This window comes from Lepidochelys olivacea (assembly GCF_965140295.1).
Source record: "Lepidochelys olivacea isolate rLepOli2 genome assembly, chromosome: 1".
NCBI classification, from domain to species: Eukaryota; Metazoa; Chordata; order Testudines; family Cheloniidae; genus Lepidochelys; species Lepidochelys olivacea.
The window spans coordinates 62,407,560-62,431,025 of record NC_140411.1 but is presented as its reverse complement, the minus strand read 5'-3'; the positions used below and the strand labels follow the sequence as shown (position 1 = coordinate 62,431,025).

The 23,466-nt window shown below is 38.2% G+C and overlaps 1 protein-coding gene across 8 annotated transcripts in view; it reads right to left on the bottom strand.

The window, feature by feature from the left end:
- The window catches only part of TSC22D1 (TSC22 domain family member 1), a 138,314-nt gene that overhangs the window by 78,365 nt on the left and 36,483 nt on the right, over positions 1 to 23,466 (bottom strand). For 2 of the 8 annotated variants that reach the window (XR_014710844.1, XR_014710845.1), the window contains exons 4-7: positions 23,074 to 23,166; positions 22,790 to 22,898; positions 15,512 to 15,732; positions 12,410 to 12,698 (exon numbers count right to left, since the gene is read on the bottom strand). The exons of 1 other annotated variant lie outside the window; for it this stretch is intronic. Coding sequence is in view for 1 of the 7 variants with exons in the window: in XM_084623323.1 (XP_084479449.1) it covers positions 22,790 to 22,818 (29 nt within the window). In the remaining 6 variants the exon portion in view is untranslated. Of the gene's footprint in view, positions 1 to 12,409; positions 12,699 to 13,179; positions 14,423 to 15,511; positions 15,733 to 22,789; positions 22,899 to 23,073; positions 23,167 to 23,466 lie in introns of those variants that run through there. 5 more of the 8 variants (XR_014710843.1, XM_084623318.1, XR_014710847.1 and 2 more) reach the window with 4 other exon arrangements.

Below are 23,466 nucleotides of genomic sequence, written 5' to 3'. Positions count from 1 at the left end.
AGTTAAAGTCATAATACCCATGTATTTAATAGTGCCTGGACAGCATAGCTGGTACCCATTAGTCCATCATAACCATAGCCTTTTGTCCACAAAAACTCAAATGCCAGAGAGGTAACCAGAAGAAATCTTAGAAGGCTTTTCTATAACATACCTTCTCCGACTGCCACACAAGACCAAGAGGTTTGATATATTCCTGTGCATGAGAAGGCAGGGACCCACAAGAGCAATGACAAGTTTGCGAAACTTCTGAATTTCTTCATTAGATAACGGAGAGACCACTTTACAGAAATCCTTCAGCACACTCTCAGGAATCACCAAATAGAGGCACATACACCCATAACTAGACAGAAATATTAAACTGATGCTTTATAAATAATTCAGCTGACTGGGTACAGAATCAAAGAAGTCCTTCGGGCAGTTGTGATCTCATGTTTGTAAACAGGAAATTTCAGGAAATTCCATGCAGCATCTTAAATAAAAAGAACAACTTTTTTTGGTCTTTTACAAACCAAGCACATTGCTGGCCCTTAAATAATCAGTTCAAAACAGACTGGAGACATAGAACAGTGGTTTTCAACCTTTGTTTCATTTGAGGACCCCTAAAAAATTTCAAATGGAGGTGCAGTCTCCTTTGAAAATCTTGAGAGTTTGTAGACCCCCGGGGTCCACGGACCATATAGAAAAACTATCAGCAACTGAACAATTATATTGGGGGTTATAGTAGCAAGATCGCCTTCGCAGTTTCTTAGAGGACTATTCTGCCACCTTTAAATCATGCTGAGCTATACTTTACTTCAAAAATCAGCAGCCCCAGACACTGACTGAGGTATTACACAGCATGAAGTGGCAACTCAGCTTCTTTATTAAGAAAGCCCTGCTTCCAAGGCATATGCTCTCTCTTTGATTATGTAATACACACAAATACTAAGACTTCTACAAGTGAAGGCCCCTCGTAATTACAAACAATTGTTCTAAACTACACTTGCAAAATTATATTTGCTCACTCATCCAGGGCGTATTTTTTTAAAAAAAAACTAATGAGTAAAATAGGTTTTTCAGCAGCATCATGGTAACCATGGGCAACGCAAGTAGATTTGGTAGACTTTTTGGAGGGGGACAATTTTGCAAAGATATTCACAATAGATAGAAAGCAAAAAAGCAAAGCAATCATTAGGTGAAAATGTCTAAAAAAAACATTGTTTATGTAGTCCAAATGCCTCTGCATATCATCTTAAATACACTACAAAAATGCCATTGTAACTTTCTCATTCTACAAATAACGACCACCAAATTGGTGTCCAAGTGCATTAAAAATGGGAAAAAAGTTAAGTTACTTGATGCCCAGTTGGTCAGCCTGTGCACTGTAGTTAAACTTCACTGCCCTTTCAGGGATAGGGCATCCAGGCGGAGTCAAAGGAAACAAAAACAGGAAGAAGCTTTTTGCCATCTTTTCCCTCTAACAGCAGTTCTAATAGGTCATGGCTCCTTGCAGTGGCAAGATAAAAAAAGATTAAACAGTGCTGGAACATTAAAGACTGGTTAAGTACTACAAAATGTTTTGAAAGGTTGGGAACAGTGATTTTAAAGCACTAATGCAGTTTAATAATCAGACAGTTTTGATGGAAATGCAGCCAGCAGCAAGGTTGTTAGAGTTCTGATATTTGACCTCTGGCTGGTGGCTAAGCCTTGTAAATGACATCTTTCAAATGACACCTATAAAAAAAAGGAGGCTCCAGCATGGTTCTGCCAGGTATAGTAGTTTAAATTTTAGAAGTTACTGAAAGACAACTTTATAGCAAAACAATTTACACCACACATTCTGAATACCTCCAGACGGAACAAAATTTTCAAAGTTGTAGAAAACAATATCCCCTTGCATTAAATGTCCTTTAACTTAAATTTTTTGTTTTTAAAAAAGCCCACCCTCATACCCTAAACCTGCAAACACTTCAAGTGCGTAACCCCATTCACAGACTTTATCAAGACTAGTCACACGAGGAAAGTTACATATACGCATAAAAGAGTTTTCAGGATCAGTGGCTCAGTTTCCAGCAATACACTTCAAGTGATGTGGCTATCATGGACACTTAAGAATGTTTGGGGTGATCCAAGACAACTGTGGTGTGAAAAGATCAGCTTCACCTACATGCCTATGCTGGAGGTTGTTCAGGTTTTATGCGGAAAAGGTTGGCCAGACATGGGCAGGAAGTAATGGTTATTATGGACCAGTACTTCATGGTCTACAAAACTCAGACCATAATGTATTTTTATTTTCTTTATTTTAAATATAAAAAATCATCTACTACTAAAAAAATAGGCACTTCCCAGGAGTCTATCATACCTTAAATTTACTACCTCTCGCACAAACATTCCCCCTCAACAAATGCACATATTTCACGCACCTATCTTCTTAAGAACAGAATCATGATGTGAAAACTAAAACAGAACCACCAATATTTAAGTGCTATTAAAGTATCCACATAATACCACTATATCCACATTTGCATGCCCTCACTTGTTAAAACACTGTCTTGGGTGGATCTCTAAAGTCTTTAAAGTATAAAGTCAAGCTACAATGTAATGCTAAAATTTCAAGCATAACTCCTCCTCTTAAGATTACATTTTTCATTCACTGATAGTCTAGTACACTTATACTTCAAAGCTGAAGCGGTCATTAACATTGTACATGGTAAAACATACTTAGTAGACATTGGATAGTTAACTAAAATCTCACTGTTGCATTCATAAACCCACAAGCTGTAAACAAAGCACAAGAAACAAGGGCAACATGCAAAGACAGAGATGGAGAATAGAAACCATGCTACAAGAGGGAAAGAGCTTATTAGAAGTTAAAAAAATATCTTCACCAGTAGCAAAACAAAAAAAATACTGACTTAAGTGATCCTTTTATTATAACTTGCCAGAATTTGTTCTGTTGTGATAGCCCTAGATTTCTGATAAGTGGGGGGCTGAGGTTTATTTTTTAATATAAAACTATAAATTTGTTTCCCTATCTGGTTGGTGGTACTTAAACCTCTGTTTACCTCCTTGGAGGTCTTTTTTTCAAATAGGTAAAGAAGCAGAGTTACTTTTGTTGTTGTTGTTGTTTTGGTTTTGCTTTTAAACATAAATTCTTTGTGTGACTGACCCTATATCAGGTTCTGGCATGATTTGGAGGAACATATTCCATCTCTGATTGAGAGCTAGGAATGACAAGTCAATGGGGGAGGAGGGCAATGAAAATACTTTGCCTTGTTATACTTCATAAACCTGGTTGTTATTTATAACTTTTGGGCCATAGCTGCTACTGCATTACAATCAGATATTAAGGTCCCCACTGTGCTAGGCACCATACAAAAAAAACCAAAACAAAACACCCACCACACACAAAAATAAAAGGGCTGTCCATTCTGAGCCAATCTTCAAGTTCAGGATAGTTTTGCACTTTGCACGCACAGACCCATTCATAGTGAAAATAGTGAACTGCATCTCGATGAGGAAGGTAATTTACCCTTCTTGTATTTTATTGTACACAGCCTGGGACCATGAATTCTTGAAGGCCAGGGCAAAGTATACTACACTAATTAAGTCACTGATCGTATTGGAACAAGTGAATTTTCCTGAGTCATCTAACTTGGGAGATTTCAAGGGGACTTCGGAAGGGAAAGACATGCTTACCATCCAGGAATTAATTTGAGGGGAGGAATAGGAGCTTTGTAGACCTTTTGGTTCTCTTATATTTAGACATATCTAGAGCACAGGAGGGTCCTTAACAAATCAGCAAGAAGGTTGTTCCAGCAGAAGGCTTGTGTTGAGATGGTTTTGTACAGTCCATCCCATATCACAATTTTCAGGAGACAGGTTTCAGAGATCTCTGGATCACATCATGACCACAAAAACAATTAGACTGTTCACTAAGTAACATGCTACCCAGCATAAGCAGGAGTATCATAATCCCACCTGTAGATATTTGTGGCTTGGATTTCAAATGTTTGCTTCATTTATATATTTTCGCTTTGTATAGATACATACCCAAACATGGGTATAGATGCATATGTCCATGGGTCCAGAAAAGAAGCCCTTGAGGAATTCCACCATGATTTCAACAATTTCCATCCCAACATCAACCTCAGCCTGGACCAGTCCACACAAGAGATCCACTTCCTGGACACTACGGTGCTAATAAGAGATGGTCACATAAACACCACCCTATACCGGAAACCTACTGACCGATATCCCTACCTACATGCCTCCAGCTTTCATCCAGACCACACCACACGATCCATTGTCTACAGACAAGCTCTACGATACAACCGCATTCGCTCCAACCCCTCAGACAGAGACCAACACCTACAAGATCTCTATCAAGCATTCTTACAACTAAATAACCACCTGCAGAAGTAAAGAAACAGATTGACAGAGCCAGAAGAGTACCCAGAAGTCACCTACTGCAGAACAGGCCCAAGAAAATAACAGAACACCACTAGCCATCACCTTCAGCCCCCAACTAAAACCTCTCCAACGCACCATCAAGGATCTACAACCTATCCTGAAGGACGAGCCATCACTCTCACAGATCTTGGGAGACAGGCCAGTCCTTGCTTACAGACAGCCCCCCAACCTGAAGCAAATACTCACCAGCAACCACACACCACACAACAGAACCACTAATCCAGGAACCTATCCTTGCAACAAAGCCCGTTGCCAACTGTGTCCACATATCTATTCAGGGGACACCATCATAGGGCCTAATCACATCAGCCACACTATCAGAGGCTCGTTCACCTGCACATCTACCAATGTGATATATGCCAGCATGTGCCAGCAATGCCCCTCTGCCATGTACACTGGCCAAACTGGACACCTATCTAGGGAATAAATGGACACAAATCAGAAGTCAAGAATTATAACATTCAAAAACCAGTCTGAGAACACTTCACTCTCTTTGGTCACTCGATTACAGACGTAAAAGTGATAATTCTTCAACAAAAAAACTTCAAAAACAGACTCCAAGGAGAGACTGCTGAATTGGAATGAATTTGCAAACTGGATACAATTAACTTAGCCTTGAACAGAGACTGGGAGTGGATGTTTGTCATTACACAAAGTAAAACTATTTCCCCCATGTTTATTCTTCCCCCCCCCCCCCCCCCCCACTGTTCCTCACACGTTCTTGTCAACTGCTGGAAATGGCCCACCTTGATTATCACTACAAAAGGTGTCTCCCCCTCCCACCCCGCTCTCCTGCTGGTAATAGCTCACCTTAAGTGATCACTCTCCTTACAGTGTGTATGGTAACACCCATTGTTTCATGTTCTCTATGTATATAAATCTCCCCACTGTATTTTCCACACAATGCATCCGATGAAGTAAGCTGTAGCTCACGAAAGCTTATGCTCAAATAAATGTGTTAGTCTCTAAGGTGCCACAAGTACTCCTTTTCTTTTTGTGAATACAGACTAACATGGCTGCTACTCTGAAAACTGTGTAGTTAGTTTGTTTAGCACTAGGGTAAAAGTTGCAGAAGTGCTTCTTAAATTACTCTTCAGCTAATTAAAGAGATGTTTCGGTAGGTACTTTAAGTGGCATGACTAGTGTATTGCTATAAGAATGATGGTAGTGAACAGGGTAAACTGATTTCAATCAGTGACTTAAATCACCAATTTTAAAATCACAATTTAAATTAGCAAGCAGGCAGCCTTGAGTTAAATCATGTTTTGTATTTGTACTTTAGTTCTTTTCCTAAAGAAAGGTAGAATCTCATGGGATGGTAACAATTAAAACATGTTGATTTCCAACTAATTATAGCCTTTACACTAAGTTCGGCGCTTCTTTTTGCTAGCCAGGATGATGCACTATCACTCTATACTTTTGTTTAAGCAATTATAAAGCTTAACTTATACTTATTCAGATTCTTAATTTTTACCTTTTGTTGTTAGAATGAAGAGGAATGATGCACTTATTTACTAGAGAATTTTTTTTTTACTTGCAATTTGCATCTTTATTTGGATGGAAATTCAAACAATTAAAAATGCACAAAAACAGTATTTTCAATTTTTTTCCAAATATTAACGCTACATAAGAAAAAATGTTCAATAAAAATGTTAATATTTTTTTCATTTATAATTGATTATACAAAGGAAATATCTATGGTCAGTGAATACTGATTGTTCCTGATTACCGTCTCCTTTTAGATTTTAGAAATAGTAGATCTCATTCTGTTCTTATTCATGGAAGAAGAAAACAAGCTTTCCAGCTTTTTACATTTCCCAATTTTTTTTCTTAATTTTGAATGAACTACTCATTGAACTGAACTAGTTGAACAAACTGAAATAAGGAAAATATTCTCTGCGCCTGCAAAAGAGGCTACTGCTATCAAAAGCTGGGTTAGCACTTCAAACAAACTTGTTCCAAATGCTTAGCCAGTGACTTCCACCAGTTCAGTGGTTTCATTTTCTTTAAAACTTTGCAACAAACACGTACAGCTAAATAGTTTCTGTATTTAAATTATTTTAATAGATTAGAGTTTAGTTCTTAATATAGGTTATCAATTGTATTATAGGTATATTTTCAAAAAAGAAACCTGTATTTAAAAAATGCAATTTAAATATAAAAATCTGATCTAACCTCATCTGATTTTTAATCATGTTAGTGAACAGTCTTCAGAGTGAGCGTAAGCAAGGATGAACTCATTCTGCACAAAATTTAATAGAAATAATTAAAAATAAAAATCTTGGGATTTATACAGGTGGAAATGAGATATATCCTGGCAAAAGATCTCATCACTGCCAGTACATAACCACCTAAAAGGATTACAATATATGAAAATTCTGGTCAACATATTATGTGACCAAAGAAAATATTGCAGTGACCTAAATAACACAGCAGTGGACAAACCAGAGTCACGGGTGTTTTGCAGGTATTTGATTAAGATTAACCTTACACAAAATTATACACATTGCTGTATTTGCCAAAAATCTACAATACAGTAGTCCATACTATCCTGAGAAATGTAAAAAACTTTTTGGAATCCTAGCTACCTACTTTTGGGGAGGGATGGTTCATGAAAAACAAAGTTAACAATCCACAATAAAAACAGCAAGGTCTTCCCAATGCTGCAGTAGGCCTTAACTAACTTCATAAGATAATCTAGTCTCAACAGCATGTAAATAAGCAATTTTTATTAACAAAATTCAAAAAACAACTTGACACATGGAATTATCTGTCCTTTATTTATATACAAGTGAATCTTGTACCATTATTCCTTTCTGCTACAAAACCATATTTTCACAACTACCTAATTTAGAAAGACAACTTATTTTAAAAATCACAAATTAAATGTATGAATTTAAGTTGTATAAATTAGTAACATTCAATTTCTGGTGTCTCACCACAATGAGCAATTTATTTAATAAACGATGCAATTTTTTTCTGTTTTAATTCAACTTTTTCATATCAAAACACTATGTTCAAGTCATAGGGATTTTGGTTTTTTAATACCCAATTTACATTTTTAAAGAGTTTGTAGTATTTAAACCCCATTTTGATATAATAATAACTGAAAAAAGTTGAGTTACTTGATTTTAAATCTTTGTTAGTGGCTTATTTTTACAACCATTAACATGCCACACATATAAAACATTAACTCATTTTTCTGCCAAGACTAAAATTAGATTAATTGTGGGTTTCTGTATAATCTGATGGGGTCTCAGTTTTAGTTCCTGTACTTCTCCGGAACTCAAGCAAGTCCCTCTTTCCCCATTATCTTGAGGTTACTGAACATTCCATTTGTACACATCTCTGATCTTGGCTCCACTCAGTTTACACATTTACATTTAAATCTAGATTTTGTCTCTTCATTGTGACCCTGGGACCTCTTGATGCCAACTGGCAGAGGGCACAGAGGAGGTGCATTGAGGTTTATATATGGTGCATAGGGATCCCTTGGGTCCAATGTTACATAATAATGTGCCAAAGTGTAGCATGAGAGGTCTCTACCAACAGCCATAAAACACTGGTCATCCTAACCATTGTGAGATGTCTGTGCAGTTAACATTTAAAGAGTCATGTATCTATGCTGAAAATTATGCCCACAAGTCGAAGCATGAAGGGGCATCTGAATGTTTAGTATATCTGGCACGTAAATACCTTGCAACTACAACAGTGCCATGCGAATGCCTGTGCTCACTTTCAGGTGACATTGTAAGTAGGAAGTGGGCAGCATTCTCTCACGTAAATGTAAATGAACTAGTTTGTCTTAGTGATTTGCTGACCAAGAAGTAGGACTGAGTGGATTTGTAGATTCTGAAGTTTTACATTGTTTCGTTTTTGAGTGCAGTTATGTAAAAAAAACTACGTTTGTAAATTGCACTTTCACAATAAAAAGACTGCACTACAGTACTTGTATGAGGTGAATTGAAAAATATTATTTCTTTTGTCGTTACAGTGCAAATATTTGCGATCAAAAATATAAGTGAGCACTGTGCACTTTGTATTCAGTGTTGTAGTTGAAAACAATATATTCAAAAATGTAGAAAAATGACCCAAAAATATAATAAATTTAAAGTGGTATTCTATTATTTTTAATAGTGTCATTAAGACTCCGATTAACCATGACTTTTTTTAAATCTAGTTTGTTTTCTGTTAATCACATGCATTAACTGCAATTAATTGACTGCCCTACTATAAACAAACCTAAGTGGAGCAGTGATGAAACTGGTAAGCTGTGTACTACTGCTTTGGGAGCAGCAGATCTCTAAATTCCATGAGTGTCCAGTGGAACATGGGGTGGACACTCCAGAGAGATGCTTGGAGGGCTCAGGGGATGGAGTGCACCTATTTCCTTACCTGCAGAGGGACAGCAAAACCTGCACAGGCCAAGAGGGGAGTGCTTGTGTTGCCCATGGCTGGTGGAGTCAAGGAGCTAACCCCTGGCAGGCACTGAAAGTTTCCTCCCATAAAGGCCGGTGGTAGCGAGATGCCTCACAACCCTGAGCACTCCCAGGAACCATCACAATCATACTTTGTAACACAGATACCCAAAATTCAGTATGCCTCCAGATTGTGTCCTGTTACTCTTCTCTAGTAGATAGTGCAGACACAACTCAGGAAAACACTTAGGTACATTCTTAAGATCATCCCTGTTCAGGAAAGTTCCTAAGCATGTACTAGGACATGACTAAGTACTTAAACTCCATTGAAGTGCTTTCCTGGATAGGTATGCTTTCCTGAATCTACAGCCATGGGAACGCCAAAACATAACTACACGTTTATTTTCTGATGTTCATAATGTTTACTTACCATTTATTTCGTTCCCAACTTATCTTTATTTCCATATTATCCCCTTCATTAGTGTATGTTGCACATATCTATTAGAAAATCACTGTAAACGTAGGAATAGTATAAGCCCTTAGTACAAAGAGCTAAGATTTCCAGACACTAATCCTTGCATCCTATTTCTCCCCCTCCCATTTCTGGCACAATTCTAGCAAATGGGTTCATCAATAATAAGTATTGTAAAGAACCATCCTAGAGTGGGTGGGGAATGAACCAATTTTTTCCAGATCCTTTTATGATTCAATGCGGAAAGTACCGGGCTTTTCAAAAAAAGCCATTTAAACTATGCTCTTGAATTATGCTCCCTGCCACTGTGCAGCAACCACATCAAGAATCAGCTATTTAATGAATACACACATTATATATTTCAGTTTATCAAGATAAGGTACTAAAAAAAAATCACAGTAAGCAGAAGAGCCCTTCAAATAACGTTTCATCAAAGACATTAAATTTAAGTCGAAATCTAAATTTGGTAACTATGACAGCATAACATTTATTTTGACAAAATATCTAATTTTCAACTGTTAAATGCAAAAGCTGACCAAAGCAGATACCACAGTTAACAAGGAACATTCGCTTACATTTTCTTATACCTGATTCCAACAATACAGAAGAATAATTTACCTAAACTCTGTCTCTGGAAAGAATGCTCTGGATACTACTTTTTATTAGCGGATAACCACTTTGAATGAACATGGTAATCTTGTTTAGAATTTCAGGATCTACACAGATGGTGTCCTCATTTAAAACCTACACTGCCTTGTGGTCTGAAGTGCATCAAGTTGCATTTTTTTAACCTTTCAAATAATGTTCTGGGTTCTAAAATAAGATGACCAGATCAGCAGCACATCTGTTTAACCATATGTTTTAACTCCAGTTGTTCAAATATTCTTCACATTAGTTCCATACACAGGTATGAGGTTTCTTCCCTGCCCTGGGCTGGGAGGGAAAGTGATCAGTTGCTGACAAAGTTAAAGTTACACAAGGAATTCACACTAAAACGTAACCTACCTTAACCATTTGTATAGTCTGGTGGGGCATGTCCTCTGGATTCTAAATATCCATTAACTTTCCATTAACTTCCCCCCCAAGAAAGGTATCATTTGTGAGATACCATAATAAGAGCTTGTCTTATTGCTTTGCAACAAGCACCTTACTCACACTATTCCCAGAACTGTCCACACGGTCTTGACATCCATTTGCTTGGTGCACAGACAAACAAGAGATAGCAATGTTGGCTTCTACTACAATAGAAAGAAGGGGAGCAATAGAAGGAAAGTACAATATGAAACAGACAATTTAGCATAGAAGTATTTTTTCCCCCAGATTCTAAAATGAGGGGGGTAAATAACCATGAAAAAGTTAAAGGGTCACTGCCTCTACCTTCAAGTCCAAAGTTTAAAAGCCATAGTTTAAAATGTTCTCTTTTCTTTTTGGTTAATTATTTTAAAAAATCCATTCTCCTAGGTAGCCAAAACTAAAGATTTCAGAACCATTCCACATATGCAAATATATCACACCTTTGAAGGGAACACTCATGCAGCTTCCCTTCAAAGTGTGGTTGACCACACAACCACTCCCAGTTCTTCATAGTCCATTTGCACGAAAAGCCATTATGTGGCTTCACGTTCGTGTGCATCACCAATTCCATACCAAATTTACTCAGCTCACAATAATTTTTCCAAATTTTTCGCAATTTTTCCAAAACTACAGCCCTTCAACTTCACACTGGGCTCAAAGTCAGGCTGGGCTCTTTCTCACACCTCACCAGTGACAGAAGTTCTGCAGGCCAAAGTATGCTCTGTGTGCCACCTGTGCCAACCTACTTTCCTAAGAATTATGCCCTCTATCAGTTACATGTGGGCAACCCATTGGTTGTCAGTAGAATTGCAGAGATGTAATAGATGGTATTATTTGGCCTTCAACATATTACTTGCGAGAAAGCACAAAAAGGAAAGAGCCCAACTTGACTTTCAGAAGTCAGAGTAAATTTGTATGGAAGACAAAAAAGCAACATCTATTTCACTGTAAACGGAGCAAATCTGAGGTGGCATAAGTGATAAGAAAGAACATGGAACCCCAGAAGGGCTTTCCCCCCTAAGCAGTTACTTCTCTTCCTTACACATTGTAAGGAAGGGAGAGATCTCCAACAGACCCTTTCAAGAGATCTGGAGTAAGCACTGATAATGTGTTTCTCAATGCCATTGAAGAGGATCAGCTACATTTGGGGCAGCAATGTTGGCAGGATTTTGGAAAAGAGACTTCACATCACTCCCAAGACATTGTATCCAGAGTCAGGATACAGACTGAAGAGGATGGATAGAAGGTATGGCGGAATAGATCAGGACTTGATGGTGTACTAGGACAGCTTGAGGGACTGGGTTATAACTTGCACGGGGGGTGAGGGGGGTGTGCCAACAGTGAGGATTTTCTTGATGGGTTGAGAGAGGGAAGTCTGAACTAGCCAAAGAAGTCAGGGTCACAAATTGCTAGAAGCAGGCACCTATGAAGAAGGTAAGATCACATCAAGGAGAAATAATTGGGATAAGGTGGTTCTAAGACTTAAGGAAGTTGACCAGAAATCAGGCACACAGAGGTAAGTCAAGTCCCAAGACATTCTGCTAGGGCTTGGGCAATAAGACACTAGTATCATAGGACAGAATTTCTTCTTACAGTCCTGGCATTTTGGAGTCAGGATAAAGTAGACAGAGTGAACACCTGCTCTGAACATGTGTAGAAATCTGAAATATAATATAAACATAAGAAAACAGATTGTTTTAATACTTTTATTAATATTTGATAATACATAATCAAAAGACACCTTTCTATAAAACACCAGCAGTCAAGCTGCAGGTTACAGAGCACCAAAGATTACATTACACAATGCTGGTGCAGAGCAGAAGTATCAAAATACCAACAAAAAACTATTTTTTAAAAGTGTTAACAAAAAAATTTACTTTCATGAATGGAAATAAATTTGATATGGACAGTTTTAAGTTTTCAAGGGGTTGCAACAAAGTCAACTAATATTTTTTAAAGCTTAAAAATATTTTTTAAAACTTGACATGTCGTCTTTAGAGACTTTATCATTAAAACAATTCTCACTAGGTGTGCAGAGTAATTTAGATTATCCTTCACCAAATAAAGTTTATTTAATACTTCAATTCAGAGGAGGATGCCTATTCAGGAAGGGTACTTAAGCATGTGCTTATCTTTAAAATCAATGGGACTTAGTCAGATACTTAGGTCCTCATCCAGGACAGCACTTATACCAGCAGTGTTTTAAGATCACATATTTTGCCTTTTTTTTCTTGGATTTAAAGATGTTTAGTCCTGAAGCTCTACAATTGGATTTTAAGTCTCTGCAGGCAAAAAAAAAAAAAGTCAAAATAAACGTTGCATCCAATGAAGTGAGCTGTAGCTCACGAAATCTTATGCTCAGATAAATTTGTTAGTCTCTAAGGTGCCACAAGTCCTTTTCTTTTTGCGAATACAGACTAACATGGCTGTTACTCTGAAAGTTATTCAATATGCATAAGTGAGATACTGACTTCAAAGACAGACAGCTTTCTTTAAAAAGTTAAATACATCTTCACTTTTGATTTACCACACTGAACTTTGTATGGCATCACCACACAATTGTGTTTGTGGATTAAAGAAATCAGTGTAAATCAGTTCATTTTAAATCAGTTACTGCAGTCCAACAAACATTTTATTAATTTTCTAAAAAACATAAAATTATAAATTGTATATCTTACAGATTATATGACTACAGCAGAAATCAGGATGTAAGCAATAAGCAGTTTGATAGCTATTCTTGGCAAAGGAAAAGCCACATGAATGATTTTTTAATTTGAAAGGGCCCAATTTAAGTAAATCCAATGTGAATGGCTCACTACGTAAGTATGTATTTAAGCAACACTATCTAAATAATTAGTTTTAGACAATATACTTCAACTGAAATGTATTCCAGCATGATAAGAAATCACAACTGCCGTGAAGTTGTAGCCTGGGGGCTGTGTTAAGACTGTTAGGCAATTTAGGTATGCTGGTTAATTTAATGAAAGATCTAGGCATTAGTCAAAAACATTTCATGGTGAACGGATTTAAGAAACTAGGTGGAAGGAGGCACAAGCATCTGATCAGTTTATTCCAACTGCCAGAAGTAGATCGTAGAGAAAAAAACAGGATGCTCTTCCGCTATTGGTAAAGAGTAATGTTAATCCCCTACAGGAACTTCCAAAACTATTTTAAGGGTTTTTTTTGAAATCTGAAGAAATAAACCTTGTTCTTCAGCGCCCATTTCCTAAACTGGAAAGTTTGCTTATGACGTTCAGTAATATGCTTCAAGTAATGCCAGACATATTACTTATTTCTCAGCTGATCTAGCACCACACTGAACTGAATTTGGATACAGAAATTATCTTATAAAGAACTGCTACATACTGATGTACAGAATAGGCTTTCCCCCAAAAAAACCTTAAAAGCCACACTGAATTATATCTCCACATCTCTCCTGAGCCCTCCAAAACACAAATGTAAGTAAACAATTTGCTTCAATTTGTAGAAATTTCAAACATGTAATACTGTACATCTTGGTATTTTGACAGTTTGGGCTCAATTCTTTCCTAAAAACCCAGGGAAGAAGAAACTGATTAAATAAATCCATTATTTTTCATAAGTTCTCTTTACAGATATACTTTATAGTTACAGAAATTGAACCAGAAGTGCAAGAAGGGGGGTTGGTCTTATAAGAGCAGCGGTGTCTGGAGCACGAGAGAAGCAGGTTTCAGATTCCTCTGAGGTCTCCTATGCAGAGGATGAGGAGGCCCAAACGTCACTTAATTTGAGATTTGAAGATCTGCTCACAGTAGACTTGCAAGCTTTATCAATGTATTTACTTGAACCATGGGGCAGCAAGGTAAGAGGGGCCAGATCAAACAAACATTCTGCATAACACTTCAGTGAAGAACTACAGGAGACCAGAGTGTCTCCTGAATGAACATTTATTTCCTAGGAGCTGAAATCTATCTGGGCTTCCACCCCAAAGACAGCCAATATTCTGGCTCTAAGGATCCTGCATGTTCTGGAAAACAAAAACAAAACAAAAAACCCTCCTCTTCCAAAACCTGATTTGTGTCAGGGAATCTTACTTGTGAAAGGTCAAGATTCAAGAATAGTGCTTCATTATCTGGAATCTTAGAAGGCCCTCCTCAAGGTCTTTCCACTGAGGGCTCATGGCACTGTAAGAGCTGAAAGTTCATGCAGCAATTTTTGGGGAGTGAGGAGGGAGAGAAGAGCCGAGCCACTGGAGCCACCTGGTTAGTATTGAGTGCAACATAATTCTAGCTGAATTGTCTTGGTATGAAAGAAGGACGGGGGAAAAGAGGCCTGGACCTTTGAGGCTGCAAAAGCCCTCTTAGAATCCCACTGCTCAATGCAGGGCTGATCTCTGTGGTTACAACCAGGGGACACCCAGAACAGCCTGTCTGCCTCAGTTATGACACAGGTGGAGACGGGGAGGTCTGACAGTAGGCAGTCTGAGGGAGAGGGAGCTGCTGCATGTCATGTGAAGTGAGGAGGGAGAGCTTACAGTTAAGCTCCTACTCAAAAAATCTCCCCACTAAAATCATTCTCTGGGCCATTGGCACAGCTGCAGGGAGGGGTCAGCAACATCCCCTTGGACCAGTGAATTCTTGCCCTCGCACCCTGCTCCACTGTAGTCACACAGACAAATCAAAGCATATGGGGACTTGCCAAATCCAGCAATGCAAAAACTAGTAAATCAGATTTTCCTGGCTGAGAGAAAAAAAAGTGTCTGGGTCTGCCTACATGGTTTCCACAGTCATAGTATCTCAGCTCCTTTGTGCAGAGAGGGGAGAGGAAGAGCAGTAGGAGAGCCTACAGCACAAAGCAGTACTGTCAGTTGGGGCTGGAGACCATGAGGTGCATATACAAACCCCTCAACAGGGAGCTTTCCAAACTACAGCGAAGTGGGTGGGGAGAGAAATGCCTTCCCTATTTCTCACAAAAATCTGTTGAGCCAAAAGCTCTACCCCTCTCAGTCTAGAAAGGTGAGCAACAAAGAAGAAAGGGCAAAGAACTAGCCAAGTCAGTCCTCCACACTTGAGATGGCGGCAATACAAGCGGCTATCCCCAAGTGGGCTCTACCTACCTGCAACACTGATGGAGGGTTCAAGAATTCAGTGTCTATCCAGGGAACAAGGGAGGAGCAAATCCTGGAAGCTGATCCTTCCCCAAAGGAAATCTCATTTTGACTCTGCAACTTGGGAGCTTCTGCCTGAAACTGACTCACTGATATTTCTTGGATTCTTGTCTTCTTCCTTTCTTCAATCATCTTTCTTGTTGGTTTCTTCCCTTTGCTTTGGGGGTCAGCTGGAAAAAGAATGAAGCAGAAGACTAAAGGCATGACTCCATAATTCCAGGACAAAGAGGTAAGACTGACGGTGAAGGAGAAGCGTATTTGATACCTTCTGAACAACAGCTTCTTTACAGGTTTTTCAACGCTCTGATTTGTCAAAAATGGCTAAAATCTTGCAATTTTTTAAAAATTGCCAATAGGCTAAGACCAAGCACAAGAGGTTTTTGTCCAGAAAGGTTTTTTCCATGTTGTTACAAGTAGAGCTGGTCAGAAAATTTTGAACTTGTCCAAATTTTGTAGAAAAACTCAACTTCCACAATTCTTGCTCTTCCTTCCATTTTCTGACAAGCTCTAATTATAATCAGAGTATCTACTATTGCAACATAATGAACAGCTCCCCACAAGATTAAGCAGAAAGAAGCTGCAAGATGAAAAGGTGTTTGTACTTACCTGGAAGTTTCCTTTAAATTGTCCCCTCTTTTCTTAGGGGTACTAGTCCACAGCTCCAATAGGAAGGTCTTCCTCTCTACTTGCAGAACCAGACCCATCAATCACTGGCAGCAAGGTAAAACTCACTTCCCTTCCTGAAAGCCCACCAGATGGGAAACTTCAACAGCTAATATGGTACTGTATACTTGTAACTACACATAATGCCTACTGTAGAACACAAGAACCTCCGCAATCCCTGTGTTACTGTTTTGCATTCCTAGACCAAATTTTTCTTCCCTGGGGAGCTGGATCTGTGATGCTTTGCTACCTGAAGAAAGCAAGTGTTCAGGTAATTAATCTTCCTTTTCTTTAGCACAGAAAGTTCCATAGATCTTTAAGATTTTACCAGCACTGCATCGCTGGAGTGATGAGGCATGGCAGCTGAAGTGACTGCAAATATATGCTTATTTACTTTAGTCTGCTTTTGTTCACCGAGGTAAACAAGTACCTGAAGTAAATGAATGAGTAAGGTGGCTCTGAAGAAGTTGTTTTACTTGTAGATGATGAAGAAAGATCCTACCTCTTTCATCAGTTCACCTTCAGACACTGAATACGATGAAGACTGTGTTTAACATGGGAGCTTTTGCCCAATAGCAAGATCTTGTAGACAATTGAGGATGCACTGTTTTAGTTGAATTTCATGATCTCTGCCTGAATATTTGAATTTTACCACCATCATGTTGGTTCACTTCTTTCCAGAGATTAAAATGGTGGACATGAATGTGGCTGAGCATCATCTCTTTTTAATTATGGTTTGCCTCTCAAGAGCCACATGCAGCCTAGTCAAGCCTGCTTGGCCCTTTATGCATGACAAGCCCTTGTGGAGAAAAAGGTCTGTCCTGCTTTGGAGGAAAAGTAGCTGACCTAGCAAGATACTGATCAGGTCCAGGCAACGGGGTTTTCTTAGCCAATATATCATCTTTGCTCTCTCTAACAGTCTACATCATTCTGGATAGGAGTGGAAAAAGGAGAGAAGAAAAATTGTAGTATATGCAGTGCTCTTTGGGACAGAACTTCTGATGCTATGTATTTGATAGCTGAATACTCAGAAAGGATAAAAATAATTCATGTATTACACAGTGAATAAAAGTCTCACTGGTCGTATCTGATGACTGCCACTACTTTGCTTCTAAAAGAGTCTTCATGTTGCTGGAAGATGTTGCTTGCACGTCCACCTTCCAGTACTGTAGTGACATGTAATGTCTGAGTATCGCACTGCAGGCCCTGGTGCTGGCTGACAGGTACTGGGAGTCCAAAGAGGCATCCAAACACAAACAAAACTTCCACAGTATTGAACCCAGCCTAAATTCTCTCCTGGTGCTAAGCAGTAGTGCACCCAAAGAATAAATCAATCCACCCATCCAAGAATTTGCTAAATAAAGCAAGGAGTTGCATGCGATGGCCTGGCTCATTCCCTTGTAGTTTTCTCTCAGGCAGGAATCTACCTTGGGATCCCTGGAGTCTCTCGTAAAGGAGTGGCTAGCCGTTCAATGCACATACGTGCTTTTTATCCTTTCCAAGGGAGTTCCTAAGTTTGCATAGGTTTACCTTGAGGACTCAGGAATAGGAAGATGGGCCCTGGTTTGTATGTTCTGGCTACCATATACTCTGATGGGACTTTTGAACTCCTGCGGTCACATTAGTTGGATGCTGCTATATAGATGTATGTCTCTGGGAGGGGGACAGCTAGATTCTTCTGCATCTTTTTGGAAGCTTGTGGGATGGTGTATTTTACTTAGCCTTTCCTTTTTCCAGCTTCTTCTTTTTCAGATTTGGAGGGACAGAGGGAAAAGATCTAGGTCTGATGCACCTGAATTCCTCTTAGATGTGTCACAAACATGGTTCCTTCTACCTTTGAGGTATGTGCTTATCCAGGGAAGTCTACTTTCTTGCCCCTATTTGGGTTATTTTCATGAGGGCCATTGGAAGAGACTCAAGATGCTGAACTGTGCTTGGACCAGCAGGGTAGGTCCCATATATTTACTGGGAAAAGAATTCACCGATTCCTTTGACGTGGAGGGCTGTGTTGGGTTCTTCCTCGCTGGTGGAGAAAGAGCATCATGGTTACACCACCACCAGGGAAACACAGGCTAACAGACTCTGGTAGATGGGCACAACAGATAGATTTAGAAAGTGGACTGATGGTCTATGGTACCCTTTTCTGCCTTCTGTCTGGTCCACTGGCTGTACCGCGTGCTGGTCGGCTTCCTTTCACAGCCTTTTGTGGAGAGGCAAGAGGCAATGCTGTTGCTCCACATGATGAACTGCTTTTATTGTTGATGGGGACTCTGGGAGTACAGCAGCTCCCTCTGATGTCTTGCCTGAGCTGGCCTCACTCTATTGCCCCTAATAGGATAGGGTCGACTGCCACTCAGTAATTCTTGGGGTTAGGGAGAAAGTGGCAACTGTTTTTCTGTATCTTTCATGGCTCTGCTCAGAACCTCACGAAGTAGGCCTACACAAGCCTGTGTATGACCACTATGGAAGCCCTGTCTGGAAGACAGACAACAATCCCCAGAGACACATTTGGTAAGTAGAGAAGAGCATAAGCAGAAAAGCTTCCCTTTTCCTTTCTTCTTTGTCTATTTGTTTGCCATGGTGAGAGCAGCATTCGTCAGAGCGCACACCGCTGCAGCACCTCAAAGGAATGCAGAATCAAAAGTCTAATTCCAGATACCCAGCTGCTAAACCAGATGCATTTTAACCCTTTAGATCCACTGAATTCTTTTGCTTTGTTTAAAAATGTAACTGATCATCTGCAGCAGTGAAATAGGAGACACCTATCCGCAATTACAGATGCGGAAGTAAAAGGGCAGGTTCTATAGGAGAAGTGATTTTTATCCTGCTTCCAGTTATTGACAGGTCTGGTTCTACTTCCAGGACTGCAAGTAGGCTGAAAATCCACTATAGGATTTGTTGATCTGCCTATGCTAAAAAAAGCTGTTTTGAAAACCATGTACACAATATAATACCAACAAAGTAAATCCTGGCAAAATAATGTCTTCTTTTGGCACCAGTATGAAACATACATGAATTGTTAAAATATCAACAATGGACATGTCAGAATGATTGCTTAGCACTGAGTTCTGTTAGCTATTGACACTAATTATGGAAAAATTGAATTTTTAAAAAAAAGTGGAAAAATGGCTTTTGAACAATACAGCAGCTACATTTTAAGGGTCTGTTAGGATTTCCCTTTAGAAACCTACTTTGAGGTGTTTTATAACGCAGCTGAATAAAACATGCTTAAGGCTGAAACTTGGCATAAAATGTCTCAGAAGCAATTTTAGTTTCTTTTAAAAGCAAACTAGGTTTAATTATTTGAGACATCTACAAAAACAACATGTGATCCTGACTCTCCCTTGGGGTGGTCACAAGAATCAGTAAGGTTATCCTAATTTTACATCTTCAGTAATTATCTCGGAGTTAAGGTAAACCAAATGTGAATGAAACAGAGATCAATGGGGAGGTATTGCAAATACCAGGAGAAAAGAAAAAGGATAAAGAGATCTAGAGAGGTAGAAAATATGAGCAGGAAATAAAATTAGATTCAAAAAAAATCAGAAAATGTACAAGCTAAGGGCTTATCTACACTGGAATAACGGACATACGGAAAAAAAACTAAGTAAGTGCACCTTAGCTAAGCAGCAACTAAAAGGAACATGGTAACATCTGAAGGGCGTAAATATCAAGAAAGGAGAAGAATTTAAGGTGATATAAGAGGATATAACTAGGAGCAATAGAATGAAACTTAGCCTATTGAGGAAAATGTCCTGACAAGAAAATCTTGTAGACTATGGAACAGTCGTCCACATGAAGAAGTGAATGGCCCATTTTCTTTAGACATTTAAAATTACACTGAATTAAGTACTAGAAATGTACTGTGGGAACAAGCACACATTGACAACAGGACAGACTAGATGAGACCACAAGAAATTTTTTTTTTCCCCTTTCTGATCACTGGACTATCAGCAGTGTAAGTGTCCTGGTGTTAAGAGCTTTTGATGGCATAAAACATTGGTTTCTAGCATCAATAAGTCTTGAAACAACAGTCACTACAGTGGAGGAAAAAGGAAGCAAAATGATAATCTGAATAGTTGATTTTGAGGTCAAATATCACACAGCCTACCATGAAAAGAAACAAATGCCATATACCATCAGAATGCTCAGAATTGCAACTTTCCAGTTTGTATAAAGCTTTGGTTTCTGACCATTTTGCTCTAGCAGAGCATTTGTGTCACCAGTTTGGGAGCTCTGCTACCAATGATGTGGACCATATCAGATTAGAATATATTTTATTAAATTAGCGCTGAATATAACACATCCTGGGGCAGTGCAGTTTTCAATCCTTGGATGACCATCTCTAATTTAGAGAGTTTCACAGAGTTTCCATCATACCTATCAACTTCTGTGTCACATTTGCACAAATCTGAAGTATATTTCTCTTGCCTATGTTAGAGTCAAGAGAACATGCATAGGAGCAGTAAATGCATGGGAGTAATGAGGCTGAATCATGATTGATTATAACAAATGATTAATGAAAGAATTATTATGCATAAACGTAGTCATTTGATAACATTATGATTTTGGCTTTTAAAAAAAATACCAAGTCATTGATATAGTGGTCCAAAAACCTCACTTTTAAAAGTCATTTTAAGTTACAGGTAGCATATTTTAAAATCCTTAGTAGAAGGGGCTATCAAGGTTGGCTTTTTTTTTTATTATTGTTTCTTTTATTTTTTCCTTCCTTTCAAAGTTTGTATGCCAAGTGTAGCCGACAGCGAACTTCAGCAGACTAGTTAATAAAGCATTTTAAACCAGACTTTAATAGTCAGATCTCATTGGCACTAACATAAGTCCACTGTAAAAAAAAAAAAAGAAAATGCCCTTTCAATTTTCAGGAAATTGTAAAGCCTCAAGTTGTTCTGAAAAAAGTATTAGAATTGGTAAAAGAAATAAAAAATTGTTTTTGAAACAAAGATAAAGTGGGTTTTCTTTTGTTTTTGTTTTGTTTTTTTGAAGGGAAACAAAACAAAACCAAGTTTACCAACATATTGGTATACACATATATCCTTAACATACTAAAATTATTGTGCAAAACTTGCAATTTCTTTATTAATAGCGGCTTTCATTTTACTTCTCAGAATTCAGTGCTCTGTTTACTTGATTCAGTTATACCTGCAATTAGCTTATGTATTTTTTTTCTATACCATTTGATTTTGTACCTTGCTGATTTTCCACTCAATACTCTGAATTCTCACATTTCTCCTAAACTTCTCTAGTCTTTCAACCAGTTTTCTGTTTGGGTCAAGTTCCAAGTTTTTGTGCTACAGATGAGCAGTGTGAAGGATAACCACTCCAATAAGGCTACCTGCATTTTTCAAACTGAATTTTGAAGATGACATTTTGCTAGTCTATTCTCCTTTGGTATTTACGCCTGCTCTTCTCCATGACTCTCCTCTGATGTTTGTAATTTCTGGAGAACTCAAATATAGCAAAAAGTAAAGAAAGTTTGCATCCCTTACATGTAACCATCCTACTCTCAATAAATATAGATCACTGCCATTAATGCTAGTGGAGAATTACTCATTGTGCACGGAAAAGAAAGAATCCTAAATAGACTACTTTTTGTAGCATTCATTCAAAAATGTAAGTGCTACCCTATTTTGAAAAGGGACTCAACGATGGCATTGTAAGGTTCCATGTTTATTGTGTTTCATGTCAAATGTTCTCAACTTTCAGGGGAAAAGATTGTTTCCTATCAGCCTCGCAATCTCAGCCTGGAATATGAGACTCAAGCTGGATTCTTTTCTTGTCTTTACCAGCAATAAAGGATGAGGCGGATTTGGGCCCTCAGTTATACCAGTTTACTAATTGGAACTTAATCTTATTGCTGAGGCACAAGCAGATCCTTGATGTTCTCATAGTTGTGTTGGTTCTGCTAACAGGAGTACAAAGTGATAAAGCTTATTTTAGTCTAATGTGTGCAGATATGATTGAATACATATGGGGAACAATTTAAAGCCCTGACCTTGCAAGTGACCAGTGTGCCCATGCACTATGTACTGCAGGATCAGGGCCCAAGATCTGGTAAGAAGGTTCAATTTTTAGTCATTTTTCAGAGTAGAGTCACACTTCAAAAGTTGTTGATTTCACCAATCTTATTACACATGTAAGATATTAACAGTATATAAAGTAAAGCTGATGATCTTCCCACAGAGCTTAGTCAAAGTTATATTCAGTTGTACTGAATATTCTTGAAGTAGTTCTGCAATAATTTAGCCATTTAACATTTTCAGAATGTTTTTTGATTTAATTACGTTTCCTTACTGGACTAAATCCCAAAATTTACCCATATTTTAATTTTTAATATTAGAAATTAATATCCATATATAATTTCCCCCAAATATGACTTAAAACAAGACATACAAAATATGTTGAGTTCCTCTTGTTTGAGTCTTTCCTTGTAAGGAAATTCTCACCAACTCAATTCAGGCAGAGTTTTCTATTTCTTTTAAATAAAACTACTTCTTACGCTCACTTCCCCTCCATCTCTTCTCCATGCAAGCATCTTTCACCTACCTGCTTTGCTCAGTCAGACCTCCCAGCATTTGCACTAGACATAATTAACTTTGGTAATGCCTCTTCACAGGCATACCAGTGTGCAATGTTAGACTCAGTCATTCTGTATCTGTTGAAATATTAGCACTTGTTTTAGGTCACTTACAAAGAACAAAGTTAAGCCATATAAAATCAAACAAAACAGATACAAACACACACATACAGTTTTATTTCTACCTTAGGCTCATTACTTTAGAAGAACTATAAAATATAGAAAAAACATTTGCACCAAAAACCAAACTTACCCCTCTTAATGATGTGGGTTTCAAAGTCTGATTAACCATATTTCAGATGGTTTTGTGTGTCTCACAGGACCCTCTCCTTCATTTGAGTCAAGCCTTGATTGACAAAAATGAACACAGTCTAGGGCAGATAAAAAGAACTTCCCTCTTGATGAAACAATGCTTCCCTCTAGCACCCAACCAAACATGCAACAGACTACTAGTCCTTTTGATCACAAACACTATGTTATTTAATTATTGAACATTTTTCTGCACGATTACTGCATGCACAGATTCTTTTGAACTGAATTCTTGACAACTATGTTTGCCAAATACTTTCTTTGGAGCTTCATATTAATTTTCTGACCTATTTGATTTCAATTATTTTTCCTTAAGAATATAATGAAGTTACAGGCT